The sequence below is a fragment of the Schistocerca nitens genome, chromosome 3 (genome assembly GCF_023898315.1).
Source record: "Schistocerca nitens isolate TAMUIC-IGC-003100 chromosome 3, iqSchNite1.1, whole genome shotgun sequence".
Classification (NCBI taxonomy): domain Eukaryota; kingdom Metazoa; phylum Arthropoda; class Insecta; order Orthoptera; family Acrididae; genus Schistocerca; species Schistocerca nitens.
Genome location: NC_064616.1, coordinates 718368983 through 718383415, shown reverse-complemented (window position 1 = coordinate 718383415; position 14433 = coordinate 718368983). Strand labels below are relative to the sequence as shown.

General features: G+C 38.5%; 1 protein-coding gene across 1 annotated transcript in view; it reads left to right on the top strand.

Annotated features, from left to right (window-relative positions):
• LOC126249735 (glutamate receptor ionotropic, kainate 2) overlaps positions 1–14433 on the top strand; it is a 222570-nt gene that overhangs the window by 194515 nt on the left and 13622 nt on the right. Inside the window, exons 16-17 of the mRNA XM_049951412.1 lie at positions 9647–9762; positions 11215–11370. Of these exons, the coding sequence (XP_049807369.1) occupies positions 9647–9762; positions 11215–11370 (272 nt within the window). The remainder of the gene's footprint in view (positions 1–9646; positions 9763–11214; positions 11371–14433) is intronic.

The following is a 14433-nucleotide window of genomic DNA, read 5'->3' as shown; positions in this document are numbered from 1 at the left end:
TCCAGCCAATGTTGGGACAATACTTCTCCTATTTCGCAGAGAACCACACCCGTGTATATGATGGGGTTGCCGTTCCCAGTGGCATTTTTAAAAGCCACTACCCAGCTCCATCCCCCCTTCCCATCCCCCCACCCCACCCCCCTTACTGGGGAAGAATCTGTGTACCCCTTTTGTCTGCATCTAATGTAATGGCATGGTCAAATGTGACATCATTCTTCAAATTGCTTGTGCATCATTTATCTGAGGTGGGATGTGGGAACACAACATATTTGGCACAGATTCATTTATACACAACAAGACATTGTACAATGTATGATGAAGGGTACTGCATATGAATATTATCAGTTTACTGTCCTGTTACATTTGCATATGGAGTGTATGCAACAGTATGTTTCCTAATCTCTCTTACATTACTCCTGTGGCACTTATGCAGCATACATAACAGAAGCAACAGAACTGTTGGCTAGACTTCGTTGAATAATCCCATTCTTTAAAAGATTCTCTTTTAAATTCCCTGAGCATTTAAATTATTCCATGATATGAAATATACAAACCTTTTATGATCCTAACAGTTCTTGAATACCTTTAATGTCTGCTGTCATACCTAGTAGATAGGAATTCCAAACACTGATGGGGTACTTTAGAATATGTCATATTAATATCTTGTATGCATTTTGATTACTGGTATATCACACTTTTTGTGAATCCTCTCTCCAAATCAGAGTATTCTAGTGACCCTACCAATCACTTATTTAACTTGCTTGTACCATGTTTTATTTTTTCATAGCCCTTAGATATTAGAATGATTTGGCAGGCTCTGGAGGTATACTACTAATCTTATAGTGTAATACCATCAGTTTCTTTCACTTTTTTATAGGCACAGTATACTGTCATCACCCTTTTATTTAACTGGGTAGATAAAAAATCTATTAACCAAGCAGCAGCAGAACAATAACATAAAAGACGATTGTTATTGGCAAGCTTTCGGAGCCAGTGGCCCCTTCTTCAGGCAGAAGGGTTGAAGGGGAAGGAAGAGAGGGGTGAAGGGAAAGGACTAGAGAGATTAGGAAAGGGTGTAGATTTGGGAAAGTCACCCAGAACCGCAGGTCAGGGGAGACTTACCATACATGATGAGAAGGAGAGACTGATTGTTGGGGACTGCATTGAACAAGATTTGAAAACCTGAGAGCTTAAGGGTGGAAGACAGCATAACATGCAGACAGAGATTACTGCTTAAACATCATACATGAGTTAATAATAGTGAACAGCTAAGTATATTGTACGTAACAGAGGTGGAAGGGGGGCGGTGAAAAATAGTTTGGTGAGACAATGAAAGATGTAGAAAACTAAAACGGAGTGAAGCAAAGAGTAGTTACAGTGAAGAAATGCTGAGACAGAAGAAATTAATGTAAATTAAGGCCAGGTGGGTGGCGAGAACAAAGGACGTGTTGTAGAGCTAGTTCCCACCTGCCTACTTCTGAGAAACTGGTGTCTTGGGGAAGAATCCAGATGGCGTGTGTGATGAAACGGGCACCAAGGTCATGATTGTCGTATTGTAGAGCATGCTCTGCAACAGGATATTGTGAGTTGCCAGTATACACCCTCTGCCTATGCCCGTTCATCCTAATTGATAATTTGGTGGTAGTCATGCCGATGTAAAAGGCCGTACATTGTTGTATAACAGCAGGTATATTACATGTGTCGTTTCTCAGGTGGCTCTCCCTTTGATAGTATATGATTTACCAGTTAAAGGGCTGTTACAGGGGTTGGTAGGAGGGTGCATAGGGCATGTCTTGCAGTGGGTATGGTCCCAGGGGTTGGAGCCATAGGGTAGGGAAATGGGTGCAGAAGAAGCATAGGGTCTGACAAGAATATTTGTGGAGATTGGGAGGGTGATGGAAAGCTATTCTAGGTGTGGTGGTCAAATTTTCAGACAGAATGGATCTCATTTCACGCCATGATTGTAGGACGTCATGGCCCTGTCGATAATGCTGATTAACACATTCCAGACCAGGAATGTCAGCAGTGGTGTGCTCCAAAGTTGTTTTTTGGGGGGATCGGCAGTGTCAGGATCGGATGTGGTGGCCCAGGAAATCTGCTTTTTAATTAGGCTGGTGGGGTAATTATGTGCAGTGAAGATTGAAGTGAAAATGATGGTGTATTGCTGTAATGAGTCTGCGTCCAAACAAATGTGTTTCCCTTGGATGCCAAGGCTGTATGGGAGGGAAAGGATGCCATCTTACATTTTGACACCTAGAATAGCTTTCCGTTGCCCTCCCAATCTCAATATTCTTGTCAGTTCCTATGCTCCTTTTGCACCCATCTCCCAGACTGTGACCGCCCCCACTGCAAGACTTTCCTTATGCACCTTCCTACCACCACCTATAATAGCCCTGTAACTGGCAAAACATATACCATCAATGATTTTGGACACCGGGGCGAATTCGCACAGTATGGCTTATTTGCTCTTTGCCACTGCATAGAAACAAAGAGTTACTTATTTTAACGTCCGTGCACCAGTTATTTTAAGCGCAAGATTGCATTTATCGCTTTTGACAACTTTTATTTTGCGTCAATGGTTTCCCTAGGTGAATAACTGACGAACAGTCTCAGTGTTAAAAATCCATGCATTATCGTAAAGTGGAAACTTTCTATTGTTGCGCCGAGCAGGAAGTTATTGTAACTGTAATTGTCGACACGTTCAGTAGCTAACAGCATTGAGACAATTTCTGTAAAAGTTTGTTGAGTTTCTCGGGCAAGGTTATAAAATAATGACAGTTTTTGTAAAACTGTGTACTGTGTGGGGTGATTTCAGACAATGCCAAGAATGTATAAGAACAGGAGAGGTGCTACAGTATGGTGTAATTATGACCCGGAACTTTTAGGTAAAGCTGTTCGTGATATTCAGAGTGGTAAATTATCATACGGAAAAGCGTGTGATTTGTATGGTATACCTAAATCAACCCTACAAAATAAAGTGCAGAAAGCACATCCAAAAAAAATGGGAGGACAGCCAGTGCTAAATAAAGAAGAAGAAGAAATGTTGAAGCAAGGTATCTTGACGGCTGCACATTGGGGATTTCCCTTCACTAAACTGGATATTAGATATTTAGTTAAAGGCTACCTTGATAAATCTGCCGAAAAGAGAAGAAATTTCATAATAATTTGCCAGGAGAAAAATGGTTGCATTTATTCCTCAAACGACAGTCAGAAGACCTTTCTGTTCGCTTAAGCGAAAATATTAAACGAGCTCATGCAGAACTTATCTGTAATGTATAAAATTCATTATATCATTCCATATTACTTATTTGTAACAAAGGGCTACCTTAAAATGTGTAAAATGTCACCAAAATCAAATAAAAAGCACATAAAATTTAAAAAAAGGCGGTAACTGTCCGAATTCGCCCTCTATATACTGTAACTTCGAACAGAGATTTAAAAATCACATATGTCCGAAGTCACCCCAATCCATGGGGTGACTTCGGACACTTTATTTAACTGCCTCAGATAAATCTACCTACACATACACTTTCTAGTTCTGGGGTATTTTATTCGTTACACATATACCCTACCACTTCCATAACAATCAATTTAATCTAACAATAAATACGAAAGTTACAATCAAAATAATGACAAAACCATTCGAAATCACCCCGTTTGACGGTACTGTCAAAGGGAGAGCCACTTGCAAAAAGACACATGTCATATACCAGCTGTTAAATAAACATGACTACCACCAAAGATTAGATTAGATTAGATTAATACTAGTTCCATGGATCATGAATACGATATTTCGTAATGATGTGGAACGAGTCGAATTTTCCAATACATGACATAATTAGGTTAATTTAACAACATACTTAAGTTAATATAACAACTTTATTTTATTGTGTTTTTTTGTTTTTCTTTATTTTTTATTTTAATTTTTTTTATTTATTCTTTTATTTTTTTTATATATATATTTTTTCTTAATTTATATCTAAAAATTCCTCTATGGAGTAGAAGGAGTTGTCATTCAGAAATTCTTTTAATTTCTTCTTAAATACTTGTTGGTTATCTGTCAGACTTTTGATACTATTTGGTAAGTGACCAAAGACTTTAGTGCCAGTATAATTCACCCCTTTCTGTGCCAAAGTTAGATTTAATCTTGAATAGTGAAGATCATCCTTTCTCCTAGTATTGTAGTTATGCACACTGCTATTACTTTTGAATTGGGTTTGGTTGTTAATAACAAATTTCATAAGAGAGTATATATACTGAGAAGCTACTGTGAATATCCCTAGATCCTTAAATAAATGTCTGCAGGATGATCTTGGGTGGACTCCAGCTATTATTCTGATTACACACTTTTGTGCAATAAATACTTTATTCCTCAGTGATGAATTACCCCAAAATATGATGCCATATGAAAGCAATGAGTGAAAATAGGCGTAGTAAGCTAATTTACTAAGATGTTTATCACCAAAATTTGCAATGACCCTTATTGCATAAGTAGCTGAACTCAAACGTTTCAGCAGATCATCAATGTTTTTCTTCCAATTTAATCTCTCATCAATGGACACACCTAAAAATTTGCAATATTCTACCTTAGCTATATGCTTCTGATTAAGGTCTATATTTATTAATGGCGTCATACCATTCACTATACGGAACTGTATGTACTGTGTCTTATCAAAATTCAGTGAGAGTCCATTTACAAGGAACCACTTAGTAATTTTCTGAAAGACAGTATTGACAATTTCATCAGTTAATTCTTGTTTGTCAGGTGTGATTACTATACTTGTATCATCAGCAAAGAGAACTAACTTTGCCTCTTCATGAATATACACTCCTGGAAATGGAAAAAAGAACACATTGACACCGGTGTGTCAGACCCACCATACTTGCTCCGGACACTGCGAGAGGGCTGTACAAGCAATGATCACACGCACGGCACAGTGGACACACCAGGAACCGCGGTGTTGGCCGTCGAATGGCGCTAGCTGCGCAGCATTTGTGCACCGCCGCCGTCAGTGTCAGCCAGTTTGCCGTGGCATACGGAGCTCCATCGCAGTCTTTAACACTGGTAGCATGCCGCGACAGCGTGGACATGAACCGTATGTGCAGTTGACGGACTTTGAGCGAGGGCGTATAGTGGGCATGCGGGAGGCCGGGTGGACGTACCGCCGAATTGCTCAACACGTGGGGCGTGAGGTCTCCACAGTACATCGATGTTGTCGCCAGTGGTCGGCGGAAGGTGCACGTGCCCGTCGACCTGGGACCGGACCGCAGCGACGCACGGATGCACGTCAAGACCGTAGGATCCTACGCAGTGCCGTAGGGGACCGCACCGCCACTTCCCAGCAAATTAGGGACACTGTTGCTCCTGGGGTATCGGCGAGGACCATTCGCAACCGTCTCCATGAAGCTGGGCTACGGTCCCGCACACCGTTAGGCCGTCTTCCGCTCACGCCCCAACATCGTGCAGCCCGCCTCCAGTGGTGTCGCGACAGGCGTGAATGGAGGGACGAATGGAGACGTGTCGTCTTCAGCGATGAGAGTTGCTTCTGCCTTGGTGCCAATGATGGTCGTATGCGTGTTTGGCGCCATGCAGGTGAGCGCCACAATCAGGACTGCATACGACCGAGGCACACAGGGCCAACACCCGGCATCATGGTGTGGGGAGCGATCTCCTACACTGGCCGTACACCACTGGTGATCGTCGAACCCATCGTTCTACCATTCCTAGACCGGCAAGGGAACGTGCTGTTCCAACAGGACAATGCACGTCCGCATGTATCCCATGCCACCCAACGTGCTCTAGAAGGTGTAAGTCAACTACCCTGGCCAGCAAGATCTCCGGATCTGTCCCCCATTGAGCATGTTTGGGACTGGATGAAGCGTCGTCTCACGCGGTCTGCACGTCCAGCACGAACGCTGGTCCAACTGAGGCGCCAGGTGGAAATGGCATGGCAAGCCGTTCCACAGGACTACATCCAGCATCTCTACGATCGTCTCCATGGGAGAATAGCAGCCTGCATTGCTGCGAAAGGTGGATATACACTGTACTAGTGCTGACATTGTGCATGCTCTGTTGCCTGTGTCTATGTGCCTGTGGTTCTGTCAGTGTGATCATGTGATGTATCTGACCCCAGGAATGTGTCAATAAAGTTTCCCCTTCCTGGGACAATGATTTCACGGTGTTCTTATTTCAATTTCCAGGAGTGTAGAATGGCAAGTCATTAATATATAATAAGAACAACAAAGGACCCAAGACTGACCCTTGTGGAACCCCATTCTTGATAGTTCCCCAGTTTGAGGAATGTGCTGATCTTTGCATGTTACGAGAACTACTTATTTCAACTTTCTGCACTCTTCCAGTTAGGTACGAATTAAACCATTTGTGCACTGTCCCACTCATGCCACAATACTTGAGCTTGTCTAGCAGAATTTCATGATTTACACAATCAAAAGCCTTTGAGAGATCACAAAAAATCCCAATGGGTGGTGTTCGGTTATTCAGATCATTCAAAATTTGACTGGTGAAAGCATATATGGCATTTTCTGTTGAAAAGCCTTTCTGGAAACCAAACTGACATTTTGTTAGTACTTCATTTTTACAGATATGTGAAGCTACTCTTGAATACATTACTTTCTCAAAAATTTTGGATAAAGCTGTTAGAAGGGAGATTGGACGGTAATTGTTGACATCAGATCTATCCCCCTTTTTATGCAAAGGTATAACAATAGCATATTTCAGTCTATCAGGGAAAATGCCCTGTTCTAGGGAGCTATTACACAGGTGGCTGAGAATCTTAGTTATCTGTTGAGAACAAGCTTTTAGTATTTTGCTGGAAATGCCATCAATTCCATGTGAGTTTTTGCTTTTAAGCAAGTTTATTATTTTCCTAATTTCAGAGGGAGAAGTGGGTGAGATTTCAGTTGTATCAAATTGCATAGGTATGGCCTCTTCCATTAACAGCCTAGCATCTTCTAATGAACACCTGGATCCAACTATATCCACAACATTTAGAAAATGATTATTAAAAATATTTTCAACTTCTGACTTTTTGTTCGTAAAGTTTTCATTCAATTTGATGGTAATACTGTCTTCCTCTGCTCTTGGTTGACCTGTTTCTCTTTTAATAATATTCCAAATTGTTTTAATTTTATTATCAGAGTTGCTGATTTCAGACATGATACACATACTCCTGGATTTTTTAATAACTTTTCTTAATATAACACAGTAGTTTTTATAATTTTTGATAGTTTCTGGGTCACTACTCTTTCTTGCTGTCAGATACATTTCCCTTTTCCAGTTACAAGATATTTGTATACCCTTAGTAAGCCATGGTTTGTTACAAGGTTTCTTACGAGTACATTTAACTATTTTCTTGGGGAAACAGTTTTCAAATGCATTTACAAAAATGTCATGAAATAAATTATATTTTAAATTGGCATCAGGTTCTCGGTACACCTCATCCCAGTCTAACTGCTGTAGGCTTTCCCTGAAATTTGCAATTGTTAAATCGTTGACTGGACGTACTACTTTGGAGGACTGTTTAGTATTGCTGAATGGAGCTATGTCATATATTGTAACTAGCTGTGCACCATGATCAGAAAGACCATTCTCAACAGGCTGAGCATTTATCTGATTAAACTTATCTTGGTCTATAAAGAAGTTATCTATCAGTGAGCTGCTATCCTTTACCACCCGAGTAGGAAAATCAATAACGGGTGTCAAATTGAAAGAACCGAGTAATACTTCAAGGTCATTTTTCCTATTACCCTCTTTCAGAGAATCTACATTGAAGTCCCCACAAATAATAATTTGCTTCCCCCTGTCTGACAGATAGCACAACAAGGAGTCCAAATTTTTCAGAAATAGATGAAAATTTCCTGATGGGGACCTATATACAGTTACAATTATAAATGTGCCTTTATTTAATTTAAGCTCACAGGCACATGCTTCTATATGTTTCTCTACACAAAACTTTTTTGTTTCTATACTTTTTGCACAATGATAACTTTTGACATATATGGCAACTCCTCCTTTCTCCATATTTTCTCTCATTACATGTGCAGAGAGCTTATATCCACTTACATTTACCTTATCCATATCAGTAACAATGTGATGCTCAGACAGGCATAGTATATCTATTTCATTCTCAGCTTCTAAATCTTCTAAACAAACCAGAAGCTCATCTACTTTATTCTTTAAACTCCCAATATTTTGATGAAATATACTTACATTATTTTTAATTATACTTTTATGAGAACCTTTCCTTATTCTAACATTTGCAGTACTCTCCTGTCTGAGTTTCTCATTGTGCTTAGGCCTAGTTCCTATACCAGTGGTCACACGGTGTTCAGAGAGGCAGATTATGTCAACTGGGTTGGGTGACTTTAATTCATCAATGCAATTACCTAGGACTGAGATACAACTTGGTGGAGATAAAATTTCTGGTGATTGGTGAAAATTTATAATTGATAGCTGTGATTGGTGATCCAATGTGCTAGAATTGTGCTGTTTAATTTCTTTCCTAAACTGAAGATTTGTTTCAATCCTGACCTCTCGTAGAACTTGACATCTTTCTGTCTTACCTATCCTAAAAAAGGTGCTGCTCCAACACCTGTAACCACTGGTATTTTACCATTCATGGCAGTGCCTCCCCCCCTTAAATTTCCTGCTATTACCCCAGCCAGTTTCCCCTTCCCTTTCCTGTTGAGATGTAGGCCGTGCCTGGTATAGTCCCACCTACTGAGATAATCAACAGGAACCACACCAATATGAACCCCCGCACCCGACCCAAGCAGCCGTTCCAACTCCAAATTAACTCTCCCAACAGAAGAATTAGGATGAATGGGCATAGGCAGAGGGTGTATACTGGCAACTCACAATATCCTGTTGCAGAGCATGCTCTACAACATGACAATCGTGACCATGGTGCCTGTTTCACCACAAACGCCATTTGGATTCTTCCCCAAGACACCAGTTTCTCAGAAGTCCCCAGGTGGGAACTAGTACTACAACACCTCCTTTGTTCTCACCACCAACCTGGCCTTAATTTACATTGATTTCTTCCATCTCAGTGTTTCTTCACTGTAACTACTCTTTCCTTCACTCTGTTTTAGTTTTCTACATCTTTCATTGTCCTACCAGTCTATTTTTCACCACCACCCCCTTCCATCTCTGTTATGTACAATGCACTTAGCATTTCACTCTTATTAACTCATGCATGATGTTTAAGCAGTAATCTCTGCATGCATGTTATGCTGTCTTCCTCACTTAAGCTCTCAGGTTTTCAAATCTCATCTGATGCAGTCCCCAACAATCAGTCTTTCCTTCTCATCCCTTATGGTAAGTCTCCCCTGCCCCGCAGTTCTTCATGACTTTCCCGAAAACTACCCCTTTTCCTATACCTCTCCCGTCCTTTTCCTTCACATCTCTTCCTTCCCCATCAACCCTTCTACCTGAAGAAGGAGCCACTGGTTCCAAAAGCTTGCCAGATACAACTGCCATTTATGTGTGTGTTCTGCCACCACTTGGTGAATAGGTTTGTTATCTACCAAATTAAATAATTTTGTCACTAATTGATTGTTTTCATTGCCATCACTCTTTGTTAAAATAGAGAATTCGAAACATACAATTTCAATTTAATTGCAGATTCTCCATATCGCACTGCTATAAGTGGAGCTATTTTGAAGTTGCAAGAAGAAGGAAAGTTGCACATACTGAAAACACGCTGGTGGAAAGAAAAACGTGGTGGTGGGACATGTCGAGTATGTAATAGCAAACATTTACACTGTAATTTGTTGCACAGTCATTATAATAAATTGAATATCTATGGTATAACTGCAAACTTATTATTAATTTTATGAACGTTTCTAGCTCATGAACTTTAGTTTGTGTCATCTCCTTCTTGACATTAACTATAAAAGATTAATTGAACATGCTCTTGGAAATAAAAAACTGCTGAAAGGAATAAGAAAGCCCACAATGTTACTTCAAAATTGTGAGCATAAAAAACCAAATATTTCCTTAAGTGCTATATAATCAGAATCATTGTCTGATGAATTCAAGTAGTGTAAAAATAATGAAACTGGGAAAATGTCAGAAATGTAATCTTATTTTAAGATTAAGCTTCAAGTATTTAAAAACGGAATTTTTATGATATCAAATGCTGTTGAATGAAAGAAGTAGTAAAATCAGAAACAAAATAATTATCTCAGAAGTGTCAATCATACCATGCAATTTCACTGTTCAATTTATTTTATTTATTTATTTATTTATTTTTAACGTAGGTCTTCCAATTTTTTTTTAAATCCCAAATGGACAAAAATGCTGGTTAGACCCTATCTAAATTGCTGTCCTTGTTTTCCAACTTCCCCAGCCAGTCTCTCTTTCCTCTCTGAAGGGATGTTTAGCTCTCAGACCTGTTGTTTTCTTTTCAAATGATTTTATTATTATGCGAACACTTGAACATAGCAGCTTGAGGTGGGGTTGTTTTGAACTACGGTTGTGTATGATACTGGTCTGGGTTCAGCCCAGTTCTACCTCATTTAGGACACAACTCAATTCCGACAAACAATTGCTTGACACCATTTACTGGATGCTTTGTGTACTCCACTTTGCTTTCTACCATGCATTCATTGTTGTTTTTGTATTTTGAACTGAGTAAAGAACTAGTCCTCATTCATCACAGAATTGGAGTATGACTCCTACAACAACAGAAAGGATTGGCAATTGCTTTGACCTCACACCAGTGCTTTCACAGCAGCACAAATCACTGGTATAGACTCCCAGCCCTATGAGGGGAAAGTGGGACTTGTTCCCCCTAAACTCTTTCCTCCTCATGACAGTATAATTTCTCATTTGTTTATTCTCTTGGCCAAATCCCACATTAAAGTGCCTGCATTATACCCGCACCTTGAGTTTCACCTCCTGAAGATAAGTGATAGCCAGCTCCCTTGTCTCTTTGTGACGTCAACATTTTTCTCAATTGAGTTATAAAATTTTCTTGATGAATATGATGCATTAACTGTTACATCATACAAAAGTTCACTTTATCATATTACAAAAAAATGTACACGTAAAGTTCCAGCTGTCCTACTATGTGTAATTTTTACCTGTCAGAAAGTCATTAAATGTGAAGATCCAAATTTATACACTGTTTATCCTCTTTTATCCAAAATTATGAGTTCTATTATATCAGTTTTTATGTTGTTCCTTAGGATGACACCTCCAAGAGCAGCAGCACAGCAAACGAGCTTGGACTGGCCAATGTTGGAGGTGTTTTTGTTGTGCTGATGGGTGGCATGGGTGTTGCTTGTGTGATTGCTGTTTGCGAGTTTGTCTGGAAATCACGAAAAGTAGCTGTTGAAGAAAGGGTGAGGAACATTCTGCAAGATACATAAAAGAAAGGTCTTTTTCCTTAAAAAATCATTAGCATTTGTTAATAATGTATGAATAAATGTGTTGGTATAAATAAAAATAATATGTAACTTGTGTGAATTACGATATTAATTGCTTGAGAGAAGTATACATGTCATGATGAAAAACAGATGAACATATATTTTCTTTGATAACAGAGTCCACACAAAGCAGTATAAAGCAATGACAGTAGGAAATGGTATAAATGTGTACTAATCAGCATTAATAATGAGAAAATCAGGAACATTTAAGAGATTTAGCAGGGTACAAAGGTTCTAAATTATCTGGAAATTCTGTAGTAGATACACACATGAAACTTATTGTACTCCAGTTAATGATGGTTTTACACATTGGGTGAGATTTAACGAAGTCTGTAACAGAGATATCTCACATAGATTTAGATTTGCAAAGGATTTAAAACCAACTGAAATGTGCCTGAAGCACCACTATTTATGACAGAATAAAAATATGGAAGGAGAGAAATTATGTACGTTTTCAGTTTACAAGTAAGAAGAAGACACAAAATGAATTCCAGAATGACATATACATTCATATGGATAGCTAAAGGGTAAATAGGTGGCACTGCAATATAGGGAGGACTTATTTCAAATTCATACGACCATTATGTAAACTATTTGGTGGTTGCGTTTCTTCTATCAGATAACCACATAGTGTTTGGTATTAAATTATTCAGCATTATAAAATACACTGGAAAAGTGGCTTATCTCTTTTATGGAAGTATTTGGTAAGTCTTAGATGTGCCATGTCTTTGTTGCAACCTGCCTGTTGAGTGACTGGGGAATGGAAAGTGAGTATTTGACCAGTAAATTCAGAAGTACTTCTGGAAGAGCAATATGTGAAGTTTTAAAATTAGATTAATATATCCATAACTGTGGATATTTTGATGAATTGCACCCTTTTTATAGATGATTTTGTAATACATCTAAAACATTGTATTGTAGCAAGTATGCATGTTTTGCAGATAGTTTCTTTGCACTGTCTCGGGTGTAATGTTGTTATCACAAGGATATTTAGCTGTTGCTAGTGAATGCAAATGTCAAAAAAATATTACTGTTAGATTTAGCAAGAGGATAACCATACCAGAAAACTGTTACATGAAAGAAACTGTAGTGAGATGGCAATAAGTGAAGTTCATTTTTAGAGTAAGACTGGCAGCTTATATTTGATATTGTGTTGGGAAATGAAAAGAGCATAGAATCTTTGTATAATATGCTAGGAATCTCAATAATGCAGATTTGCAAATGCATAGCAATATTACAGTAGTACATCATGATTACTGTTATTTCTCTGCTTTCAATAGATTCAAAGCCAATTTTTATCTGCATGAATTTGTCTTGTAACCAGTGAATTATTTTTGATTTTTGGCTCATGGTAAGAGGCAACTATGGAAATTTGCAACTGTCCTTGCATTCATTTTTCACTTAGCAGGCCGCTTCAGTACATATATCTAACTGATGACCTCGCTGTTTAGTTCCTTAACTTCCAACCAACCAGATCAATACATTATTTTTATTCCCTAGCAAAAAAAAGCGACTTTAACATCGAGTCTTTAGAATACCAGAAGACAATTATCCCATTGAGCCTTGTTTTTGTGAACTTTCAGATGTAAAGAAATTCAGTATTTTGTAGTACTTTGTTGTGCACTGACAAAAAAGTCTTGCAACATTGTCTTTTATTTGTACTTTATATGTCCCCACAAATGGAATCCCCACATTTCATGGAAAATTTAACAACATTAAAAATATCTTGTACTATTTCATTGCTGATTTTTTTTAATGCATCTAATACAGTGGTTGCATTTTCTGTCATCAAAGTCATATGGTTTTTCCACATAGTTTTATCTCAACTTGTCAAAGTAATTTGCTTGCTAATCATCCATCATTGCCAATGTTAATGACTGTAGGTACATGATTTATGTTTTGTATTTAGGATTAACAAGTTTGTTGAATATCATACTGCTTTGTGTAAGTTATAAACATTCTGAAAATTATTACTGGTGCAGTCAAAAAAACTTATGTAAATATTTTCCTTCAGTACTGTACAGCAGCTTTCTTCATTGAAAGTTGAAAGTGAGTGTCTGAGAGTTGTGCACCAGCTGCCACTTCATTGTTGTATGTTTAAATGGAGATTCTTTTTCCTGCATGGTGTGTCATTTAAATTGCATTTATCACAGTCCTAAATGTGCAACTCAGTTCTTTTCTTTTGCATATCAAATTAATGAATTCTTATTACATGTGAGTAGAGAGGAGTATACAAACAGCTTGTAGAAAATGCTTATATTTAAGAAAAAAATAAAATGCATATAATTTAAACAATTTAAATTCAGACAGCATGAAAGGAAATATATGTAAATTAATATATTTTCCTTCACGTACAGTACCTGGACTCTCACTTTGTACTAAGAAAGAGTATAAAATGTGAAGATATTTTGTGTAATTCCAGTGTAAATGTTTTTCCCCATTTCTTTACAATTAGTTTGGTCTAATAGGGTATCATATCACACAAATTGTACAAGCCATCATACAAAGGCTATTGATTGCTATATAACTTCTTGATGTTATTCTCTGCTTCAGTATTATGACTTGTTGCCCATTTTAAAAATAAGGATGAATGTAATAAATAGAAAACTAAACTTAAAGTAATCTCTCTCTCTCTCTCTCTCTCTCTCTCTCTCACACACACACACACACAGAGAGAGAGAGAGAGAGAGAGAGATAACATGGTGGTGGTGCCAATGGGTAGGGGTAGGGAAGGTCAGTGGCAGCTTGAAATGTAGGAGACAGTGAGGGAAGAGAATTATGTGAGAACTGAATGCTCATCCAGATGTAAGCAGGGTCAGTTGCATGTTGCATACCAGTTAGTGCTGTTGAAGTTAATTTTGACTGGAAATGGGGGGAGGGAGGGGGGGCAGGTAAGATAGAGGACCACTGATGAATGAGGGTGCATAGGCCTAGACAGCTAATAAATATGAAGTTGGGTTGGGTGAGGGGGGGGGGGGT